Below are 25,385 nucleotides of genomic sequence, written 5' to 3' on the forward strand. Positions count from 1 at the left end.
AGAGAAGAGCTAGTGCCTATCCTTCTAAAACTCTTTCAAAAAATTGCAGAGGAAGGAACACTTCCAAACTCATTCTACAATGCCACCATCAGCCTGATACCAAAACCAAAGACAACACAGAGAAAGAAAACTACAGGCCAATATCACTGATGAACATAGATGAAAAACTCCTCAACAAAATTTTAGCAAACAGAATTCAGCAACACATCAAAAAGCTCATATACCATGATCAAACTGGGTTTATTCCAGGGATGCAACGGTTCTTCAATATACAGAAATCAATCAATGTGATACACCATATTAACAAAGTGAAAGATAAAAACCATATGATCATCTCAATAGATGCAGAAAAAGCCTTTGACAAAATTCAGTACCCATTTATGACTAAAACTCTTCAAAAAATGGGCATAGAAAGAACCTACCTCAACATAGTGAAGACAATATGTGATAAGCCTACAGCAAACATTATTCTCAATGGTGAAAAATGGAAAGCATTCCCTCTAAGATCAAGAACAATACAAGGGTGTCCACTTTCACCACTATTATTCAACATAGTTCTGGAAGTCCTAGCTATAGCAATCAGAGAAGAAAAAGAAATAAAAGGAATCCAGATCAGGAAAGAAGAAATAAAGCTCTCACTGTTTGCAGATGACATGATACTATACATAGAAAACCCTAAAGATAGTATCAGAAAACTACTAGAGCTAATCAGTGAATTTAGCAAAGTTTTAGGATACAAAATCAATGCACAGAAATCACTTGCATTTCTATATACTAACAACAAAAAATCAGAAAGAGAAATTAAGCAATCAATTCCATTCACCATTGGAACAAAATAATTAAACATCTAGGAATAAACTTACCTAAGGAGACAAAAGAACTGTACACATAAAATTATAAGACACTAATGAAAGAAGTCAAAGATGAAATAAACAGATGGAGAGATATTCCATGTTCCAGAGTTTGAAGAATCAATATTGTGAAAATGACTATACTACCAAACACAATCTACAGATTCAATGTGATTCCTATCAAATTACCAATGGCACTTTTCACAGAACTAGAACAAAAAATTTCATGGAAACACAAAAGACCCTGAATGGCCAAAGCGTCTTGAGAAAGAAGAATGGAGCTGGAGGAATCAACCTTCCTGACTTCAGATTATACTACAAAGTTACAGTCATCAAGACAGTATGGCACTAGCACATAAAAAGAAATATAGACCAATGGAACAAGATAGAAAGCCCAGAAATATACCCATGTACCTATGGGTACCTTATTTTTGACAAAGGAGGCAAGAATATGCAATGGGGCTAAGACAGCCTCTTCGATAAATGGTGCTGGGAAAACTGGACAGCAACATGTAAAAGAATGAAACACCATACAGAAAGATAAACTCAAAATTGATTTAAGACCTAAATGTAAGACCAGAAACTATAAAACTCTTAGAGGAAAATATAGGCAGAATACTCGATGATACAAATCAAAGCAAGATCTTCTATGACCCACCCGCTAGAGTAATGGAAATAAAAATAAAAGTAAACAAGTGAGGCCTGATTAAACTTAAAAACTTTTGCACAGTAAAGGAAACTGTAAGCAAGGTGAAAAGACAACCCTCAGAAAGGGAGAGAATAATGGGGAATGAAACAACTGACAAAGGATTAATTTCCAAAATACACAAGCAGCCCATACAACTCAATACCAGAAAAAAAAACAACCTAATCAAAGTGTGGGAAAAAGGCCGAAACAGAGTCAGACATAACTAAAGTGGCTTAGCACACACACACAGGCACACAACCAATAATCAGCCATGAAATTAAAAGATGCTTGCTCCTTGGAAGGGAAGCTATGACAAACCTATGACAAGCCTAAACAGCATATTCAAAGGCAGAGATATCATTTTGCTGACACAGGTCCATATAGTCAAAGCTGTGGTTTTTCAAATAGTCATGTACAGATGTGAGATTGGACCATAAAAAAGGCTGAGTACTGAAGAATTGATACTTTTGAATTATGGTGAGGAAGAAAAGTCAGTCAATACATGTCAACACCGAAGTACATCATTTGTTAGAAATATATATGACAAAGATTTTGAAGCAGCCTTTGTAAAATGATGAAAACAAATAATTAAAAATATTCTTCATGGAAGTGAAATCAGCAAAAGGGAGAACCAGAAAACACCAAGCCTTCGTTTTTCTCTGGAAATATCAAAAGACAATCAGAAAATGGTTGATATGATAACCCCATTGGAGCCTCTGGAAAACCTATGGAAAACATCCAAAGATCTACAGCAGCCAAGCCAATGTCCAACCAAGAAAAACGCACCTTGAAAATGACAGGAAATCATGTGGCATTTACTCTCCTATGCCCTACTTCCTCTCCAGCATGGCATTATTTAGTCTGGAGGAAAGGCCCATCTGTTCCCCAATTTCCTCTCTTATACCAGGTGGAGCAGAGATCTTATTTGCAATTTTCTAACCTATCTGGAAGTTGTCCAAATGATTGTTTTCTGTGTCACCTAATCCAGTTTTTAGGTAGCAAAAAGGGGTGGTCAATGCTTGTTAAAACTTCAAGGTTATGACAGACCCACAGATACTTGGAACAAGAGATTACAGGTGGAAATATACAGATATAAAGCCCTGAAAAGAAGCTGGGGTGAGATTTTTTGGAAATTGAGATATTGAAAAGCAGCCATGTATATAGTGAATCCCACAGGCCAACGCAAGACATATGGTCAGAGAGACCTGAGAACATCTTAAACTTTCACCACATGGACTAAGAGGTAACCCAGCTAATCAGTGAAAGGCTACCCTGACATAGAGCCAGTCCCCAAAAATGGTTTAAAAGGTGGTTATTTTTTTTAAATGCTGAATTTTCAATAAAAATCACAAGATACCTTAGTCAATTTGGGCTACTATAATAAAAACACCATAAAACTTGGTTTCAAACAACAACCATTTGTGTCTCACAGTTCTGAAGGCTGGAAAGTTTAAAGGTTAAGTCTCCAGCCACAGACATCAATTCTGTGTTGATGAGAACGTGCTGTGTCCTCACATGGTAGAAGAGGTGTCCTTTCTTTTGTAAGGGCACTAATCCCGTTCATGAGGGCTCCACCTTCATGGCCTAAGCCATTCCCAAAGGCCCCACTGCCAAATAACACCACTATGTGCATGCTCTTGCTTCTTGCTCCGTTGCTTCAGTCATGTCAGACTCTTTGTAACTCTAGGGACTGTAGCCCACCAGGCTCCTCTGTCCATGGGATTCTCCAGGCAAGAATACTGGAGTGGGCTGCCATGCCCTTCTCCAGGATATCTTCCCCACCCAGGGATAGAACCCATGTCTCCTGCAGCTTCTGCACTGCAGGCAAATTCTTTACTGCTGAGCCCCTGGGGAAGCCCCACCATCATTATTCATCAGTATACATGTGAACAGAAAAGAAACATTCAGTCTATATTATAAGGCAAACTAGCAAACTACAACAAAAGCATAGCTCAAGGGAATGAAATAAATTGGCAGAAACCAGTCCTGAGAACTTGGAGACTTACTAGACAAAGTCCCTAAAACGACTGTCTAAAATATGCTCAAAGAGCTAAAGGAGATGGACATGTACACACAGCTTTATTTTGAATGGATAACCAACAGAGGATTACTGTACAGCACAGAGAACTCTGCTCAATGTCATGTGGCAGCCTGGATGGGAGGGGAGCTTGGGGTAGAATGGATACATGTGCATGTATGACTGAGTCAATCTGCTGCACCTGAAACTATCACAATATTGTTAATTGCTTATACTCCAAAATAAAATAAAAAGTTTTTTAAAAAGCTAAAGGATAAAAAGAATGAAGTGAAGTCAGGAAAATGATGTATGAATAAAATGAGAATGGCAACAAAGATATAGAACTATAAAAGAAATCAAAAAGAATTCTGGCATTGAAAATGCAATAACTGAATTAAAAGTTGAGTAGATGGATTCAACAGCAGATTTAAAGGAGCACAAGAAAGAATCAGTAAACTTGAGAATAGGATAATTGAAATTGTTGAGTCTGAGAACCAAAAAGAAAATAGAAAGGGGGGAACATGTGGGATACCATATGTAGTACAATATACAAATAAAGAGAATCCCAGAAAAAGAAGAGAAATTATCTAAATAATGGCCAAAAGCTTGTTAAATTTGATGAAACACATGAACCCACAAATCCTGGAAGCTTAACAAATTCTAAGAAGGATAGAGCCAAAGGGACTCACACCAAGACACATTATAATCAAATTATCTAAAGCTAAAAACAAAGAGAATACTAATATTGAAGACAATAAGAAAAAAGCAACTAACCATGTAAAAGGGATGATAATAAGATTACTAGCCAATTTCTTAGCAAAAACTGCAGGGCCAGAAGACAATGAGATGCTATATTTAAAGTACTGAATGCAAAATGGAAAAGGCACCTTGGAAGACAGCTTGGCAACTTCTCACACACACAAAACACCAAACAAACAAACAAAAAGACTGTTATCATATGATGTAGCAATCATGCTGCAGGATATTTACCCAAAGGAGATAAAATATGTCCATGAAAAAACGTGTGCAGGGATATTTGCAGCAGTTTGATTCATAACTGCCAGAATGTGGAAGCAACTGAGATGCCCTTTAGAAGGTGAATGGATAAACAAACTGTGGTATATACAGACAATACAATGTTATTAAGTTCTAAAAAGAAATTAGCTCTAAATCCATGATAAGGCACGTGGTAAAGTTAAATGCATGTTACCAAGGTAAACAAGACAATCTGTCATGGCTACAGACCTCACATTTCAACTATGTGACATTCTCAAAAAGGCAAAATTATCGAGATAGTAAAAAGATCAAAGGTTACTAGATGTTACGAGTATGCTGCTACTGCTGCTACTAAATCACTTCAGTCGTGTCTGACTCTGTGCGACCCCATAGACGGGAGCCCACCAGGCTCCCCCATCCCTGGAATTCTCCAGGCAAGAACACTGGAGTGGGTTGCCATTTCCTTCTCCAGTGCATGAAAGTGAAAAGTGACCGTGAAGTAGCTCAGTTGTGTCCGACTCTGAGCGACTCCATGGACTCCTCCATTCATGGGATGAATCCCAGGCACCTCTGTCCATGGGATTCTCCAGGCAAGAGTACTGGAGTGGGTTGCCATTTCCTTCTCTGGTTATGAGTATGAGAATGATGAATAAAAATTACTCAGAAACTATTCTGTATGTAACAGATGTTTTCATTTATGTTAATTATATAAAATGAAAAATAAACTAATAGAGATATGATTTTCTATTTACTACTGATACCAGAAATTTAAATTCATTAAAGCAGAAATTATTATTATCTTGTGTTAAAAATTTATTCCAACATTTTTTATAACCTCCCATTGCTAATATAAATTAACATGAGACAAATAAATGAAGGTATACTTACCAAATCTTTTTCAACTACAATATGCATTTCTATATACTGAGAGAAGTCTGGAAGAGGCTAAAAAAATCACAAACAGGTAAAAATTGAAGAATTATTTAAATATTTTAAGTAATATCACTACTTCACAAATTCAATGTTAGAAATTCAATTTTATATATGAAAATAGTCACTTTCAGACTATTGTCTTTGTTGCCTCTTTTGAATCTGTTCAATCAATTAATTTACTCAGGAAATAATCAGCTAATTTACTCAGAAAATAACTTTAACTTCCATTGGTACAGGGCTACTCACTTGATTCTCTGCTCTGAAGGACATCTTCCCTTGATCACCATTATATGTGAATTTACATTAGTTTAATGATTTCATCATACATTATTATGTGTTATGATTTTATTTGTGACCTTGAAAGAGTAAGGGCACCTCTCTGTTTGGAGGGGTGGACTTTCATCTGAAGATAAAGCTAATCCTTGTATAAATGACCTCAGAAAAATGTGAGCAACAGAGAAACAAAATGACTGAGTTTCTTAAACTGTGTCATAGATGTCTCAGGATGTGGAATCTGGTTACAGTGTCATCACAGACCATGGTGGTTAACTTTGCACAAATGTGAGGCCCAATGGGCTTATGATCTGTGTGATTTACATCCTGCCAATTTCTAGGGACAAAGTAATACTTGTTTTAACTACCATTAGTAAAATATTACTTGTTTCCGTCATTATTTTTATATGAATTTAACCTAGGAGGAATATACTAAGGAAAACTTATGAGACAGTCTTTGTGGACACTCCAAGATTGTAGTGTATTTAACTCAAAATAGTTACTAATGCCATCAACAAGCAATGGACAAATACATAGAAGCAGAAAAGAGAATCAAATTTCAAAAATTGAGAAAACATTTATTATGCTTAAAGTCTGCATTTTTTTTCCTTCTTACACTGATATTTAATTCCTTGAAAGTTCAAAACTATCACATTCTACTTAAACCATTTTCCTTAACATAAAGAGGAGCGATAAAGAGGGAATAACTAATCTGGGACTTAGCAAAGATGAGAAAAGTGAAGACTATAGTAATTTAAAGGGAAAAAGTTAATAAGGTCATTAAAACAAATTCAGGGCTGCATGATTATTCATTTTTTCCACCTTTAAAAATTCTTTTAAAGCCTTGAAGACTTGTTTTTTTTTTTTTTTTTCCAAAACAATGCAAATGAAATCCCCTTACAGTCTAACCGATTTATTATAATTTCCACCCAAAGGTAAGCACCAAATGTTTCATGATAGTTTTGCTTATAGGACTCCATCCTGTCATTTAGGATGAAACAAGGAAAAGACACTACTTTACTGGAGGATAAACACAAGCATTTATATTAATGTGTTAGGGTTATATTAATGATTTGAAGGATTCAAAGTCATTTCTTTGTTTTAATCAATGTAAGTTGCTACTGATGCTGCTGCTTGGTTGCTAAGTCGTGTCTGACTCTTTCGTGACCCCATGCTGCAGCCTGCCAGGCTCCTCTGTCCTCTGTCCGTGGGACTTCCCAGGCAAGAATACAGGAATGGGTTGCCATCTCCTTTTCCAGGGGACTTTCCTGACTGAGGGTTCGAACTGTGTCTCCTGCATCACTTGGATTGGCAGGCGGGTTCTTTACTGTTGCATCACCTGGGAAGCCCAGCATGAGGGTTAGCTGACTCACATTTCCTGAAGCAATCCTTATTTATTTTCATCTTTGGGATAAGGACTGATAATATTTAGTTGATAATAATTTATTCATTTATTTTCTGGACAATAAACTTTCAAGAGAAAAGATACACAGTCTATTTTAGAAACACAATTAGAAATTTAAGACAAAAGTGCATAAAATAATGCCAAGAAATGTGTGCATTGGAAAGGTGGGCAGGTGCTAAGATTTCAGAAGACCTCAAAAGCTATTTTATTTAGTAAAAGAAAGTAGTCAATAAAGAAAACCAATTTCTTGGATATGTGTTACATGAGGTTGATACCAATTACCTGAAAATTTGCTTTGGTAAAGTAAACACTAAAGAATTGGATCTAGGGAAGAAGACTAGAGAACACTGCTAAGTAATCCAATTGCAATATATTTGGACTAAAGAGTTAAAATTAGAGGATGCCAAAGATCACTGGTAGGAATATTCAGGGGAGTGAGAAGGGCATGAAGATGTTGATAGATGACAGACAATACAGATAGAAAAACATGTAAGTAGGTAGATAGATAATGTGTGTGTTTGTGTATTTTGTTTAGCTTGGGCAATTATCATGTGCTACATAAGCTCAATAACTAAGAAAAAATGGAATGAGAGTGGGAGATCTATAAATTACTGTAGATAAAGCCATGAAAAAATATATAAGATAATATATAAGACAAACAAAAACCTGAGACTTAACACAGGAAATACTGGAGAAGGAAATGGCAACCCACTCCACTGTTCTTGCCTGGAAAATCCCATGGATGGAGGAGCCTGGCAGGCTATGGTTACTGGGGTCGCAAAAAGTTGGACACGACTGAGCAACTGAGCACAACACAGGAAATATCATTATCTAGAATATGAATGTATAAAGAAAAGAGAGAGAAGGTGATACATAGAGAGAGGCAGGAGAATTTTATCAGAGAGTAAAGTGAGTTGAAAATTCTGGGGAGTTTTTATGTTATTTCACCATTAACATTATACTCCATGGTAGTGGACTGAAACAACACGGAATCAACACAATCTCAGCTTTCATTTTTGGGAAATGAAAATAAGTGAATGCTAACATTTATTTGGAAATTGACAGCATCAAGAATAGCCAAACAATCTTGAAAAACAACACTACTGAAGGATGTACGCTTACTAATTTCAGAACTTATTTCAAAAATATCGCAGTAAATAAAAAGTGACTCTGGCATAGGAATAGACATAAAGATCAATGAAATATTATTGCATGTGCAGAAATAACCCCTAAATCTATAGTCAACTGATTTTGAAATAAAAGGGCTGGGCCATGAAAATTCAGTGAATAAAAGATGAGTTTCTTCAACAAATGGTGTTGGGAAAACTAGATATGCATATGAAAAATGATGAATTTAGAGCCCTTCCTCCCTTTTTACAAAAAATAAAATTAAGTTGGATCATATATTGAAATGTAAGAGATTAAAGAATAAAACTTTTAGAGGAAATATGAAATAAATTTTGTAAATCTGGTATGATAGTTAATTTTATCTGTGAACTTGACTGGGCCACAAATGCCCAGATATTCGTCCAAAAATTATTCTGGATATTTATGTGAAAATAATTTTGGATAAGATAAACATTTAAATTGGTGAACTTTCAGTGGAGTAGATTATCCTTCATAATATGTGTGCACCTCATCTGGTCAGTTGAAAGTATTAACAGAACAAGGACTACCTTGTAAGCAAGAATGTACACATTGCTGTATTTAAAATGGATAACCAACAAGGACCTACTGTATAGCACAGGAAACTCTGCTCAATGTTATGTGGCAGCCTGGACAGGCAGTGGGGGATGTTTTGAGGAGAATGGTAACATACGTAAGTATGGCTGAGTCCCGTTGCTTATCCACCTGAAACTATCACAACATTAATCAGCTATACTCCAATACAAAATAAAAAGTTAAAAAAAATACCTTCCAACTGACTGCCTTTAGACTTGAACACAACTTTTCCATGGTCTCCAGCCTGCCAGTATGCAGTCTACTTTAAATTTTCTCATTCTGTATTTATATCAAATATATGTATATGTGTGTATCCATACATGCAGACACACACATACATACATCTTGTTGGTTCTGCTTTTCAAAAGAAATGTCTGTCATGAAAGACACCGTTTTAACTATTGTAGCTGTGGAGCTGAGATTGTTGAAAACCAAACACAGAATCTCACTGTGTGAGTGAATGGACTGCAACACAGGTTGAACGTCTACCCTCACAGGGTGTCTACTGAAAGAAGTAAGATCCTAAAAATTGGAACGTGGGTGTATGAGAAACTCTGATGAAGCTGGAGTCATTAACCTTCTAAACTCTGGTGAGTCTTTGTTGAATGAAGAAGTCTCTCCATCTCTGGATAAGGATATAAGGACAGTATAATCGCCTACCCTAAGGCAGTTGCCATAAAAGACACTTGTGATTCTTCTCAGGATCCTAGATAGGTGTCTTCAGTATTTATGTGAATGTCACTCATGCTTATTTTATCAGAATTCAGACATAATGGATATGGAGACAGGAGTGCATCTGCAGACAACAAAGGTCCGTATCACGGGGGAAAATGCCATTAATGGTGGAAAATGCCAGCTTGGAGTTCTGCAAAACTGAGTGACTAGTTTTGAGGCTTACAACACAAGCTCTGAAGTGTCTGATATGTCTTACTCTCTCTCAATAATTTGTAAGCAACTGGTTTATCATAAAAAATACATTGTTTATATGGCTGCATAGTAATAACTACATAGTTTACTCAATTGATCACTCACCTCTACATTTTGTATCTTATAGGGCTTTTCTCTTAGCTCAATTTCTCTCTCAGTATATACAGAAGAACTTGAATCCCTAGGTTTTATTTGATAAACCATATGTTCAAAACCAATTGAAGGCTCCAAGGGCTCAATTCCATAACTTACATTTTCAAACTGTAGTAAGCCCCTACAAATTCCAAAAAGTAAGCGAATAAATAAAATAATTCATTTTTCTTAAAGTCAATAAAATGAAACAATCAGTTTTTTAATAGTATGTAGATTACTTTCAGTCTTAGCCTTGGGTGGTGAAGTAGGAAAACATTACCAAGAATCCACAGATTTACTGAGTGGAATGAGTGGTAGTAATGCTGTTGGTATTTATCTAGCTATAATTAATACTAATGGTTTCCATGTATACTAAAAATAAACCCTTAATTCAGGAGGGGAGTAGGAGACATTGCAACAGTTTTTATACCATGCTTTTCTAATGACAGTTTCTCATAATAAGCCATGCCTCACTTTAAAACTTTGCAAAGATCAATGAAACTAAAAGCTGATTCATTGAGAGGATAAACAAAATTAATAAACCTTTAGCCAGACTCATCAAGAAAAAAAAAGAGGACTCAAATCAATACAATTAGAAATGAAAAAGAAGTTATAACTGACACTACAAGTTGCTACAAACAACTATATGCCAATAAAATGGACAACTCAGAAGAAGTGGACAAATTCTTAGAAGGATACAGGTTTCTAAGAGTGAACCAGAAAAAAATGGAAAATATGAACAGAATAATGACAAGTACTGAAATTGAAACTGTGATTAAAACTTCCAAACAAAAGGCCAGGGACGGAAAACATAGCAGGTGAATTATTTCAAGCATTTAGAGAAGAGTTAACACCTATTCTTCCCAAATCATTCCAAAAAATTGCAGAAGAAGGAACACTCCAAAGGTCATTCTATGAGGCCAAAGCCAGACAATGACGTCACAAATAAAGAATATTAAAGGCCAATATCACTGATGAACATGGATGCAGAAATCCTCAACAAAATACTAGCAAACAGAATCCAACAACACATTAAAATAATCATACACCATGAACAAGTGGGATTTATCACAGAGATGGAAGGATTCCTCAACATATGTAAATTGATCACTGTGATATGCCACATTAACAAACTGAAGAGGGAAAGTCATATGATCATTTCAACACACACAGAAAAAGCTTTGACAAAACTCAGCACTTATTTATGATAAAAAACACTCCAAAAAGTGAACATAGAGGGAATATACTTCAACATAATAAAGGCCATATATGACAAACACACAGCAAACGTCATTCTCAACCGTGAAAAACTGAAAGCATTTCCTCTAAGATGGGGAACAAGACAAGGATATCCACTCTCACCACTTATATTCAACACAGTTTTGGAAGTCCTAGCCAGGACAATCAGAGAAGAAAAAGAAATAAAAGGAGTACAAACTGGAAAAAAAGTAAAATTGTCCTGTTTGCAGATTAATGGTACTATACACAGAAAATCCTAAAGATACTACCAGAAAACTACTAGAGCTCATTAAAGAACTTGGTAAAGTTGTAGGATACAAAATTAATACACTAAAATCTCTTGCACTTCTATACATTAGCAATGCAAGATCCAAAAGAGAAATAAATGAAACAATACTTACCATCATATCAAAAAGTACCAAGTAACTAGCAATAAACCTACCTAAGGAGGCAAAAGACCTGTACTCAGAAAGCTCTAAGATATTGATAAGAGAAAGCAAAGATGACACAAACAGATGTAGAGATATACCATGTTCTCAGATTTGAAGAATCAATATTGTCAAAATGACTATACTATCCAAAGTAATTTACAGATTAAATGCAATCACTATCAAATTCCCAGTGGCATTTTTCACAGAATTAGAACAAAAAATTTAAAATTTGTATGAAAACACAAAAGACCTTGAATGGCCAAAGCAATCATGAGAAAGAAAACTTGGGCTGGAGGAATCAGGCTACCTGACTTCAGAATATACTACAAAGCTACACTCATCAAAACAGTATGGCATTGGCACAATAATAGAAATATTGAAATTGGATAGAAATTTCAGAGCTAAACCTATGACCTATGGTCGTCTAATCTATGAAAAGGAAGCAAGATATACAATGGAGAAAAGACAATCTCTTCAATAACTGGTGATGGGGAAAAGAAAACTGGACAGATATATGTAAAAGAATAAAACTAGAGCACTCTTTAATACCATACACAAAAATAAACTCAAAATGAATCAAAGACCTGAATATAAAACTGGATTCTATAATACTCTTAGAGGAAAACACAGGAAAAACACTTTCTGGCATAAATTGAAGCAAGATCTTTTTTGATCCACCTCTCAGAGTAATGAAAATAAAATAAAAAATTAATGGAACATAATATAACTTAAAAATTTTGCACAGCAAAAGAAACCATCAACAAAACAAAAACATAAGCTCACAAAATAGGAGAAAACATCTGCAAGGTATTAATCTTTTAAATATATAAACAGTGCATGCAGCTCAATAACAAAAAGCACAACAAACTAATCAAAAACAGGGGTGGAAGATGTAAACAGACATTTTTCCAAAGACGATATACATATGGCACATGAAAAAAATGTTTAATATCACTAATTATTCAGATCAGTTCAGTGGCTCAGTTGTGTCCGACTCTTTGTGACACCATGAATTGCAGCATGCCAGGCCTCCCTGTCCATCACCAGCTTCCAGAGTTCACTCAAACTAAAAAATGTTTAATATCACGAATTATTAGAGAAATGAAAATCAAAACTACAATGAGGAACCACCTAACACTATTCAGAATAGCCATAATTAAAAAGTGTACAGATAAATTATGCTGGTGGAGGAAAGGGAACCTTCCTACACTGTTGGTCAAATTATAAATTGGTACAGCCACTACGGAGAACAGTATGGTAGCTCCTTAAAAAACTAAAAATAGAGCTACCATGTGACATAGCAATCTGACCCTTGGGTAGATATCTGAAGAAAAGCATAATTTGAAAAGATATATGTGCCCCAATATTCATTGCAGCACTATTTATAACAGTCAGGACATGGAAGCAACCAAAATGTCTACCAAAAGAGGAATGAATAAAGAATATGTGTTACATATCTACATTGAAAGATGTATATAAAAAGGATATAAAGGCCATAAAAGCCAGAAAAAGATGAAATAATGCCATTTGTAGCAACATGGCTGGACCTAGAGATTGTCATAACTGATTGAAGTTGGTTGGAGAAAGACAAATATTATCTGATACCACTTATACGTGGAATTTAAAAAAATGTTACAAATGAGCATATTTACAAAACAGAAATAGTCACAGGTGTAGAAAGCAAACTTAGGGTTACCGATGGGGATGGGTGGAGGGAGGGATTAAATTGATAAATGCGAATTGACATATATACACTACTATATATAAAATAAATAACCAATAAGAATCTCCTGAATAGCACAAGAAACTTTACTCAATACTCTGTAATATTCTATATAGGAGAATAATCTAAAGAAGATTGGATATATATATATATATATGTATAAGTGTATATATATAGATATACACACACACATGTACCCGACTCACTTTGCTGTACAGTAGAATCTAACATAACTTTGTAAATCAACTGTATTTCAATAAAAAATTTAAAAATAAAAATGAAACTTCTGAATATAATTTCTAAATTTGACAATTATTTCTTAAAAACTCCATTTTGCAACCATAAAATTATGTATCACAACCTGAGTCCAGTACACGTGCTGATGATTGCCATAGAATTCGGATAACCTTCAATATATCCTTGGTAGTAGCAAAAGTTCTGAAAAATAAAGAAAAACATATACATTTTTATTAGAATACTTCATGTTAAATATATTATTCTCAAATATTTAAAACATATATACATATACTGTATGCATCAAACACTTACTATTTCCGAGACAGATGTATAAGATTATTTGATGGACATTTAACCTCAATTTTCCAAAATTGTGCCTAAAAGTTTCTAAGAATAAGTACATTTCCATGATCTTTTCTATTATAAATTAAACATGACAACCCCTATCATTAGGATCAAGGAAAAAATCATCAAAAACTTATTTTTTCAAATTCTTCTGACTTATTTTTTCAAGGTAAATATAAAAATATAAATAAATCCAAAACCTTCCAAATTTATTGAATTAAAAATTACTTTATTATAATGGCAGAGTAGATTATATTGGATTATAAATTCCCAAATTTACTGAAAAACTAATTCACACATTTTGAAAGCTCAATGAATTCAGAGTACAAACACAAAGAGACCCATAAACAGACGCATAAGCAAAAACATTAAAAATCAAAGAATCAAATCTTGAAAGCAGCATGAGAAGACTAATTACCTTAAAAGAGAACTCCAGTGATATTTGTATCAGACTTCTCTGTAGAAACTACAAAGTTTAGGAAGCAGAGGGCTAACATAATGTACTTAAAGAAAAAAAAAGTTACTCAAGAGTTCTATATCAAGCAAGGCAATGTTTAAAAATAAAATAAATTGATTTCCATATGAACAAAAACTTTGAGAATTTGTTATTGCTTGCCCGGCCTTACATGGAATACTTAAGGAAATTCTTCAGGTTGAAAGTAAGTGATCTCAGATAGTAATTCAAATCCACATAAAATTTCAAAGAGAACTCAAGAAGGTTACTATGTAATTTAAAAAGCATACTATGTATTTTAAAAAGGCATATTTTCCCTTTCATTCTCTTAACTGATTTAAAAATCAATTAAGTAAAGTAATATGTATATATGCTTCCCTGATGGTTCAGTTCGTAAAGAATTTGCCTGAATGCAGGACATTGCCTACAATGCAGGAGACCCAGGTTTGATCCCTGAGTCAGGAAGATCCCCTGGAGAAGGAAAGGGCAATCCACCCCAGTATTCTTGCCTGGGAAATCCATGGACAGAGGAGCCTGGCAGCTATAGTCCATGGGGTCACAAGAGTTGGACACCACTTAGTGACTAACCCACAAAATGTATATAGCGTATTATTTGGTCCAAGAAAGAGAATATATGTGCTGATAACAGCATATAGAAGGTGAGTGGAAACAAAGAAGTACTAGGTTAAGGAAAGGACTGCAGATAGTAAAGTAACTGTAACAGTGAACTGTTGGGATTGTACATTAATAGATGTAATATGTACAACAATAATACCATAGAAAGGGCTAATAAACAGTTTTATAGGAAAAATGTCTCTGTGTCTCACTGGAATTAAGGTAATATAAATCTAAAATTGCATCAGTTCAGTTCAGTCGCTCAGTTGTGTCTGACTCTTTGAGACCCCATGAACCTCAGCACGCCAGGTCTCCCTGTCCATCACCAACCCCCAGAGTCCACCCAAACCTATGGCCATTGAATCAGTGATGCCATCCAACCATTTCATCCTCTGTCGTCCCCTTCTCCTCCTGCCCCCAATCCCTCCCAGCATCAGGGTCTTTTCCAAATGAGTCAACATTTCCCATGAGGCGGCCAAAGTATTGGAGTTTCAGCTTCAACATCAGTCCTTCCAATGAACACCCAAGACTGATCTCCTTTAGGATGGACTGGTTGGATCTCCTTGCAGTCCAAGGGACTCTCAAGAGTCTTCTCCAACACCACAGTTCAAAAGCATCAATTCTTCGGAGCTCAGCTTTCTTCACAGTCCAACTCTCACATCCATACATGACCACTGGAAAAACCATAGCCTTGACTAGATGGATCTTTGTTAGCAAAGTAATGTCTCTGCTTTTCAATATGCTGTCTAGGTTGGTCATAACTTTCCTTCCAAGGAGTAAGCATCTTTTAATTTCATGGCTGCAGTCACCATCTGCAGTGATTTCGGAGCCCAAAAAAATAAAGTCTGACACTGTTTCCACTGTTTCCCCATCTATTTCCCATGACGTGATGGGACCAGATGCCATGATCTTCGTTTTCTGAATGTTGATCTTTAAGCCAACTTTTTCACTCTCCTCTTTCACTTTCTTCAAGAGGCCCTTTATTTCTTCTTCACTTTCTGCCATAAGGGTGGTGTCATCTGTATATCTGAGGTTATTGATATTTCTCCTGGCAATCTTGATTCCAGCTTGTGTTTCTTCCAGTCCAGCATTTCTCATGATGTACTCTGCATATAATTTAAAGAAGCAGGGTGACAAGGTACAGCCTTGATGTACTCCTTTTCCTATTTGGAACCAGTCTGCTGTTCCATGTCCAGTTTTAACTGTTGCTTCCTGATCTGCATACAGGTTTCTCAAGAGGCAGATCAGGTGGTCTGGTATTCCCATCTCTTTCAGAATTTTCCACAGTTTGTTGTGATCCACACAGTCAAAGGCTTTGGCATAGTCAATCAAGCAGAAATACATGTTTTTCTGGAAGTCTCTTCCTTTTTCCATGATCCAGCAGATGTTGGCAATTTGATCTCTGGTTCCTCTGCCTTTTCTAAAACCAGCTTGAACATCTGGAAGTTCACAGTTCACGTATTGCTGAAGCCCGGCTTGGAGAATTTTGAGCATTACTTTACTAGCGTGTGAGATGAGTGCAATTGTGCGGTAGTTTGAGCATTCTTTGGCATTGCCTTTCTTTGGGATTGGAATGAAAACTGACCTTTTCCAGTCCTGTGGCCACTGCTGAGTTTTCCAAATTTGCTGGCATTGAGTACAACATTTTCACAGCATCTTCTCTGAGGATTTGAAATAGCTCAACTGGAATTCCATCACCTCCACTAGCTTTGTTTGTAGTGATGCTTTCTAAGGCCCACATGACTTCTCATTCCAGGATGTCTGGCTCTAGGTGAATGATCATACCATTGTGATTTCTTGGTCGTGAAGATCTTTTTTGTACAGTTCTTCTGTGTATTCTTGCCATCTCTTCTTAATATCTTCTGCTTCTGTTAGGTCCATACCATTTCTGTTCTTTATCGAGCCCATCTTTACATGAAATATTCCCTTGGTATCTCTAATTTTCTTGAAGAGATCTCTAGTCTTTCCTATTCTGTTGTTTTCCTCTATCTCTTTGCATTGATCGCTGAGAAAGGCTTTCTTATCTCTCCTTGCTATTCTTTGGAACTCTACATTCAGATGCTTATATTTTTCCTTTTCTCCATTTCTTTTTGCTTCTCTTCTTTCACAGCTATTTGTAAGGCCTCCTCAGACAGCCATTTTTCTTTTTTGCATTTCTTTTCCATGGGGATGATCTTGATCCCTGTCTCCTGTACAATGTCACCTCAGTCCATAGTTCATCAGGCACCCTGTCTATCAGATGTAGTCCCTAAAATCTATTTTTCACTTCTATTGTATAATCAAAAGGGATTTGATTTAGGTCATATCTGAATCGTCTAGTGGTTTTCCCTACTTTCTTCAATTTAAGTCTGAATTTGGCAATAAGGAGTTCATGAGACTTCCTTGGTGGCTCAGATGATAAACCCCAATAAATAAATCCAATAAATAAATGCAAAGGTTGTCAGATTAAGTTAAAAAAAAGACACAACTGTAAACTGTTACTAGATAACTGGCTTTAATTTCAAAGACATAGACTGATTAAAGGAATAAAAAAGAATATCATGCAAATAGCAATCTTGAGCAAATGGGATTGACCACATTTATACCAAGTTACTCTGGTGGTGACTCAGATGGTAAAGAATCTTCCTGCCAATACAGGAGACATGGGTTCAATTCCTGGGTCTCCTGGGGTCGAAGATCCCCTAGAGGAGGAAACGGCAACCCACTCCAGTATTCTTGTCTGGGAAATCCATGGACAGAGGAAACTGGTCCATGGGATCACAAAGAGTTGGACGCAACTAGCGACCTAACATTATAGTGTATATCAGACAAACAGACTTTAAAAACAAAAAACATGTTAGTAGATAATGAGCAATATTTTATAATAATACAAAGTTCAACACATCAGGAAGATATAACACTTGTCAACACAGGTAACAGCACCATAGTACATTAAAAATTGGTTGATTTTTTCTTTCTTTTCTTTCTTTCTTTCTTTTCTATTCTATTCCACTTTTTCTTTCTATTCCACTTTTAGTGATCCATGGAACAGCTAGGTAGAAGATTAGCAAGGAAATACAAGATTTTAAAAAATAAATTAAGGAAACCCAGTTAATTTATGCCAACATCCGTTGGATCATATAAAAAGCAAGAACATTCCAGAAAAACATCTACTTCTTCTTCATTGACTGCAATAAAGGCTTTGACTTTGGATCCAACAAACTATGGAAAATTCTTAAAGAAATGGGAATGCCAGACCACCTTACACGCCTCCTGAGAAACCTGTATGCAGGTGAAGAAGCGGCAGTTTGAACTGGACATGGAACAATGAAGGTTCCAAATTGGGGAAGGAGTACGTCAAGGCTGTATATTATCTCTCTGCTTTTATGTGGAGTACTTTTATGCAGAGTACTTCATGTGAAATGGATGAAGCTCAAGCTGGAATCAAGCTTGCTGGGAGAAATATCAATAACCTCAGATACGCAGATGACATAACCTTTATGGCATAAAGTGAATAAGAACTAAAGAGCCTCTTGATAAAGATGAAAGGGGAGAGTGAAAAAGCTGGCTTAAAACTCAACATTCACAAAAGGAAGATCACGCCATTGGGTCCCACCACTTCATGGCAAATATATGGGGAAACAAAGGAAACAGTGAAAAACTTTATTTTCTTGGGCTCCAGAATCACTGCAGATGGTGACTGCAGCCATGAAATTCAAAGACACTTGCTCCTTGGAAGAAAACCTAGGACAAACCTAGACAGTGAATTAAAAAGCAGAAATATCACTTTGTCAACAAAGGTCTGTATAGTCAAAGCTATGGTTTTTCCAGTAGTCATGAATGGATGTGAGTGTTGGACCATAAAGAAAGCTGAGTGCCAAAGAATTGATGCTTTCCAACTGTGATGTTGGATAAGACTCGTGAGAGTCCCTAGGACAGCAAGGAGATCCAACCAGTCCATCCTAAAGGCAATCAGTCCTGGGTGTTCATTGGAAGGACTGATGCTGAAGCTAAAGCTCCAGTACTTTAGCCACCTGATGAAAGAACTGACTCATTGGAATAGACCTGATTCTAGGAAAGATTGAAGGCAGGAGGAGGAGGGGATGACAGAGGGTGAGATGTCTGGATGGCATCATCCGTGCAATGGACATGAATGTGAGAAAACGCAGGGAGATGATGAAGGACAGGGAAGCCTGGCGTGCTGCAGTCCATGGGGCTGCAAAGAGTCAGACATGACTGAGTAACTTAACAATAACAAAAGTAAACCTAGAAGACATCTGTAAAATGCTCTGCCAAAGAAAAACAAGATACGCATTCTTCTTAACCTGAACATATTTTCCAGGAGAGATCATATGCTCATGCATTAAAAAAGCCTCAATTTAAAAGTACAGAACTAGTAAAAGTATGCTTTCTGATAATAATGACATTTTTTAAGAAATAACTGACAGAAAACATTTGGATGAACTCACAGACATGTGGAAATCAAACATCGTATCTCTAAATAACCCATGGATTAAAGGAGAAATCAAATATGAAACCAGAAGATATTTGAGGAAAATAAAAATGAAGAAACTCCATACTTAAAAAGTATAGGATGTGGCAAAAGTTAGTGCTTTTGATAAATATATATAGATTGACACATATATTAACAATTAAAAAAGATAAAGTAATACCAATCCAACCACCTATAACTCAGGAAAAGAAAGAACAAGCTAAATCTAAATTAAGCAGAAGAAAGGAAATAATGCAGAGTGAAATTAAATAGGAATAAATAGGTCAATGAAAGCAAAAGGTGGCTCTTTGAAAAGTTAAAATTGACAATTCTTAAGATACATTGACTACTAAAAGAACAAAATTACTAAAATCAGAAATAAAAGTGGGGTATTACTACCACCCTTATAGCAGGATTATTTAGGGAGTGCTAAGAATCATCATATGCCAACATTACATGATATTGGTAAATCAATAAATCTATAGAAAAGCACAAACTACCTTCTCTGTCCATGGTGCCTCTTCTAGCACCAGCACTCGTGAACTCACAGAAAGCCTATCCACTGCCATGGCTTCTGCAGTGTTGTGTCTGATATAGAAACTTATTTTTCAGTGAATTAAGTGTAGCCATTGGTTTATGTGGGCTTCCCTCATAGCCCAGTCAGTAAAGATCTGCCTGCAATGCTGGAGACCCGGGTTTGATCCCTGGGTCAGGAAGATCCCCTGGAGAAGGAAATGGCCACCCACTCCAGTACTTTTACCTGGGGAATCTCATGGACAGAGAAGCCTGGCCAGTACAGTCCATGAGTCGGACACGACTTAGTAACTAAATCACCACCACCACCATTGGTTTATGTACATATCTAACCATATATTCTATCATCTGGAAGTGGCTGATCTAATTTAAAGGTAGACTAGCTTACTGAACACTTTTACCATGGTAGTTGGGAGACATTACTCTGAAAGGCTGGGGTTCTGTTTGCATCAGAGACCAGTATATGGCAAGTTTCACTGAGAGCTTCAATACATTTGTCCAGATATAAGGTGTTGAAATGGGAGTCTCACCTTCCCAACATTATACCTAATAACTATTTTGTAGCTTTTTTGCTTTCTACCATAGTAACTTTTAGCTCCCAGCCACAGTGGGGAATTTATTCACCCGGGGACACAATAATGATTCTACTACTTTGGAAGATGAAACTTCCACCTGGATATTTTGAGCTACTGTACAAATGGCACTGTACAAATGAGCAGGCTAACCCAGTGGCTGGAGTGACTGACTCTGAACACAGTAGGGAAAACTGTTGCTTAAAGAAGTGCTATGTCTTCAATTTACTTGAATATAACAGTAACCAAAATAAGATATGATTAAGGATGCAGACCCTTTGGGAATGAAGATTTGTGCTTTTCTGCTAGGTAAACATCCATAAGAAGCTTAGGTAGGTCCTGTTGAGAGCAATGGAAATGGGGAGCAGGTGGTGGGAAAAAGAAGTCATACACAGCAATCATAACTGATCACAGAAGCGAAGACTAGCAGCTTTGCGTATGTTCTTTTGGCTTGTCACATGCATATGTATCTTTATTTGTACGTACCAACCGTTTTCTTCTTTCCCCCCCTCTTCCTATTATCAGCTTACATACAAGTGGTTGGAAGTTAACTTTACAAGTTAATTTAACCTCATGTTAACACAGTATTCAGAGGGACTGTAACAATTTGTGGACAGCTTAATATTGCTACCAATGGACACAATGACACGTGATTGTGTGTCTCATCAATTTGTGGAATAATGAAAATTGCTTTAATTGTGAAAAGTTTGGTTGAATGTTGTTAACTAGAAATAGGTGATTCTGTTGCTTTTTCAGAGTTCAAATACATACATATGGGGGGCTTCCCTGCTGGCTCAGTGGTAAAGAATCTCCTGCCAATGCAGGAGACGCAGGTTCCAGTCCCTGGTATGGGAAGATCCCACAGGCCATGGAACAACTAAGCTTGTGTGCCACAACTATTGAGCCTGTGCCCTAGAGCCTGTGCTCCACAACAAGAGAAACTACAGTAGTGGGAAGCCCGCACCACCACCACAAAGAGTAGCTCTCTCTTGCCACAACTAGGGAAAAGCCTGCACAGCAACGAAGACCCGGCACAGCCAAAAAAAAAAATTTTTTTTAATGAATGCATATGGAAACTGAATAGTCTAAGTTGTAAGGCTCTGTTGATTATTAATGCATTGCAACTCAGTTTCAAATTAACCTTTTGCCTGCTTTGTACAAATGAATATGGGCCCCTTAATTTTATTTTTTCCTTTGCTATGGAGCAAGCTTTGCTAGTAAGGGGTGCTGGTGAGCACGGGAAGACAGCTTTGCTGTCTGGTTCCAGGGTGCTAGCTTGGTAGGCTCCTACAGAGAGTACAGCTGTGGCAAAGCCAGGATGCTTCAGTGACTGGTGGTCACTAACACCCTTCAGCCAGTAGTTTCCATCCGTCGAGGCCCCTCTCCTTCCGCAGTAAAGTGACTTTGGTGAGACATCTCGTGAGCAGCTCTCCTGGCTACCCAAAGGGCAGATTTCCCTTGGATGGTTCTGAAGAGAAATTTCACAGCAACATCATTTGGAACAGCACCACAGTGACTGCTGCTATTTGAAGATCCATGGTCATGCCATTTTCAGCAATCCCAACTCTGGGGTAAAGAAACAGGCTTTTTTAACCCATCCTAAGGTTGCCAACCACCTGAACTGCCTCTTGAGAAATCTGTATGCAGGTCAGGAAGCAACAGTTAGAACTGGACATGGGACAACAGACTGGTTCCAAATAGGAAAAGGAGTACATCAAGGCTGTGTATTGTCACCCTGTTTATTTAACTTATATGCAGAGTACATCATGAGAAATGCTGGACTGGAAGAAACACAAGCTGGAATCAAGATTGCCAGGAGAAATATTAATAACCTCAGATATGCAGATGACACCACCCTTATGGCAGAAAGTGAAGAGGAACTAAAAAGCCTCTTGATGAAAGTGAAAGTGGAGAGTGAAAAAGTTGGCTTAAAGCTCAACATTCAGAAAACGAAGATCATGGCATCTGGTCCCATCACTTCAAGGGAAATAGATGGGGAAACAGTGGAAACAGTGTCAGACTTTATTTTTTGGGCTCCAAAATCACTGAAGATGGTGATTGCAGCCATGAAATTAAAAGACGTTTACTCCTTGGAAGGAAAGTTATGACCAACCTAGATAGCATATTCAAAAGCAGAGACATTACTTTGCCAACAAAGATCCATCTAGTCAAGGCTATGGTTTTTCCAGTGGTCATGTATGGATGTGAGAGTTGGACTGTGAAGAAAGCTGAGCTCTGAAGAATTGATGCTTTTGAACTGTGGTGTTGGAGAAGACTCTTGAGAGTCCCTTGGCCCGCAAGGAGATCCAACCAGTCCATTCTGAAGGAGATCAGCCCTGGGATTTCTTTGGAAGGAATGATGCTAAAGCTGAAACTCCAGTACTTTGGCCACCTCATGTGAAGAGTTGACTCATTGGAAAAGACTCTGATGCTGGGAGGGATTGGGGGCAGGAGGAGAAGGGGACGACAGAGGATGAGATGGCTGGATGGCATCACTGACTTGATGGACGTGAGTCTGAGTGAACTCCAGGAGTCGGTGATGGACAGGGAGGCCTGGTGTACTGCGATTCATGGGGTCACAAAGAGTTGGACACGACTGAGCGACTGAATTGAACTGAACTGAAGGCTGCCAACTGCTTCTTCTATCTGATATTCCTATGTCCTTTAAAGTTCTCTTTACTTCTTGTTTTTTAGTCTAATCCCTGTTTAATTCTCTATATTAAACTTTCTATGTGCAAATTTTTGAGTGATTTCTTTAGACATAGACTAACAGTTTCTTACATTTTTTAGATACTTCATTGGTTTATCATCATATTTGTATTTCTTGACTGTGGGTTCATATACAGCTTCATCTGCATAAATCATACTTTATACAATCAAGAGAAAATATCTTCCTTTCCTCCAGGTTTTCGACTACTTTCCTGCAAATGTGGTTTATATTGTCCAGACTGATAACATATCTATCTTCAAAATTATCAGTAAATTATATCAATCTTATACATAAGTTGATTAGAAAAGTTGGAAATCAATAAATAAATCATTTTAGGTCAGCAGAGAATAAAATTTTGATAGAATAATCAAAAGTTTATTATTTTTATACAATTTCCTTTCCCAGTTTTTTCATTGTCATTTTTTTGCCCTGTTTTCCTTTACCATACCTTGTTTAGTCTTCTATTAGCACTCAAAATGAATGTGTATAAATAGCAACAGTAAGAATGTTGTGTGTGTCTCCTACAAATTTTGATCTGATCAAGTTGATTGATAGTTCTGTTCAAGTCATCAACATATTTGCTGAGTTTCTTCCTACTTCACCTATTGATTATCGAGAGAGAAAGAGAGACAGAGAGAGAGTGTGTGTGTGTGTGGGGGTGGGCATGCATATTCAGTTGTGTCTGACTCTTTGTGACTCTATGGACTATAGCCTGCCAGGCTCCTCTGTCCAGGGGATTCTGCAGGTAAGGCTACTGAAGCAGATTGGCATTTCCTACTTCAGGGATCTTCCCGACTCAGGGATCAAACCCTCATCTCTTGGGTCTCCTGCATTGGCAAGTGGATTCTTTATCACTAGCACCACAGAGAGAAAAGTCTAAATCTTTAATAATAATAATTTTTTTTCATTTCTGTCAATTTCTGCCTCCTATAGTTTGACATTTATTTTTATATGCATACATATTTCAGATTGTTATGCCATCTTGTAATTTTACTTTTTGACCACTATGAGTTTCTCTCTGTCCTGAAGAGATCATAAAGTAAGCTGCAGACATGGGGAACAACCCTGTGATGACCAAGCCTAGACAGCATATTAAAAAGCAGTGACATTATTTTGCTGACAAAGGTCTGTCTAGCCAAAGCCATGGTTTTTCCAGTAGTCATGTATGGATGTGAGAGTTGGACTATAAAGAAAGCTGAGCAATGAAGAATTGATGCTTTTGAATTGTGGTGTTGGAGAAGACTCTTGAGAGTTCCTTGGACTGCAAAGAGATCAAACCAGTCCGTCCTAAAGGAAATCAGTCCTGAATATTCATTGGAAGGACTGATGCTGAAGCTGAAACACCCATACTTTGGCTTCCTGATGCAAAGAACTGACTCATTGGAAAAGACCCTGATGCTGGGAAGGATTGAAGGCAGGAGGAGAAGAGGACATCAGAAGATGAGATGGTTGGATGGCATCACCGACTTGATGGACATGAGTTTGAGTAGGCTCTGGGAGTTGCTGATGGATAGGGAAGCCTGGAATGCTGCAGTCCATGGGGTCACAAAGTGTTGGACATAACTGAGTAACTGAACTGAAATGATCAGGGAACAAATTCTGTGTCTGATAGGTTGATTTGGTTTCTTATAGATAAGCCTTTAGTTAGTAAGATTTTAGGGATGCAAATCATTTGTGGAATTCATGAAAAACAAATTTATATGCTTCTAGCCTAATTTAATAAACCCTCCTGAGTTTTCCTACACTGAAGATAGGGTTGAAGCTTTGGCAAACATACTTTGCCAACATGGCATTTGAGGCCAGCATTCAATAACTTACTACATTCAGGTTATTATTAAAACAGTCTTTGATTTGTCTTTTTAATTATACATTTGTCTTCCATGACTATCTCCTGGGGAGGGAGGAAATAGAGTTATGTGTTAGGTATATAGAATCACATAAAAATTAGGTGTGGGACATTGCAGCCACGTGCATATTATCGTCTCTATTTTTCTTTTTTTTAGCTCTGTCTCTCTCCCTCTTGAGGTTTCCAAGGTAGCTCAGTGGTAAAAAAAAAAATATGTCTTCCAGTGCAGGATACATAGAAGATGTGGGTTTGATCCCTGGAGAA

At 36.9% G+C, this 25,385-nt stretch overlaps 1 protein-coding gene across 4 annotated transcripts in view; it reads right to left on the reverse strand.

The window, feature by feature from the left end:
• Positions 1-25,385, reverse strand: part of ADAM2 (ADAM metallopeptidase domain 2) — a 101,345-nt gene that overhangs the window by 65,745 nt on the left and 10,215 nt on the right. For all 4 annotated transcript variants that reach the window (XM_024986188.2, XM_024986190.2, XM_024986189.2 and 1 more), the window contains 3 exon segments: positions 13,699-13,775; positions 9,918-10,086; positions 5,441-5,497 (listed from right to left, as the gene is read on the reverse strand). In XM_024986188.2, coding sequence (XP_024841956.1) covers positions 5,441-5,497; positions 9,918-10,086; positions 13,699-13,775 — 303 coding nt within the window.

This window comes from Bos taurus, chromosome 27, assembly GCF_002263795.3.
Source record: "Bos taurus isolate L1 Dominette 01449 registration number 42190680 breed Hereford chromosome 27, ARS-UCD2.0, whole genome shotgun sequence".
NCBI lineage: Eukaryota > Metazoa > Chordata > Mammalia > Artiodactyla > Bovidae > Bos > Bos taurus.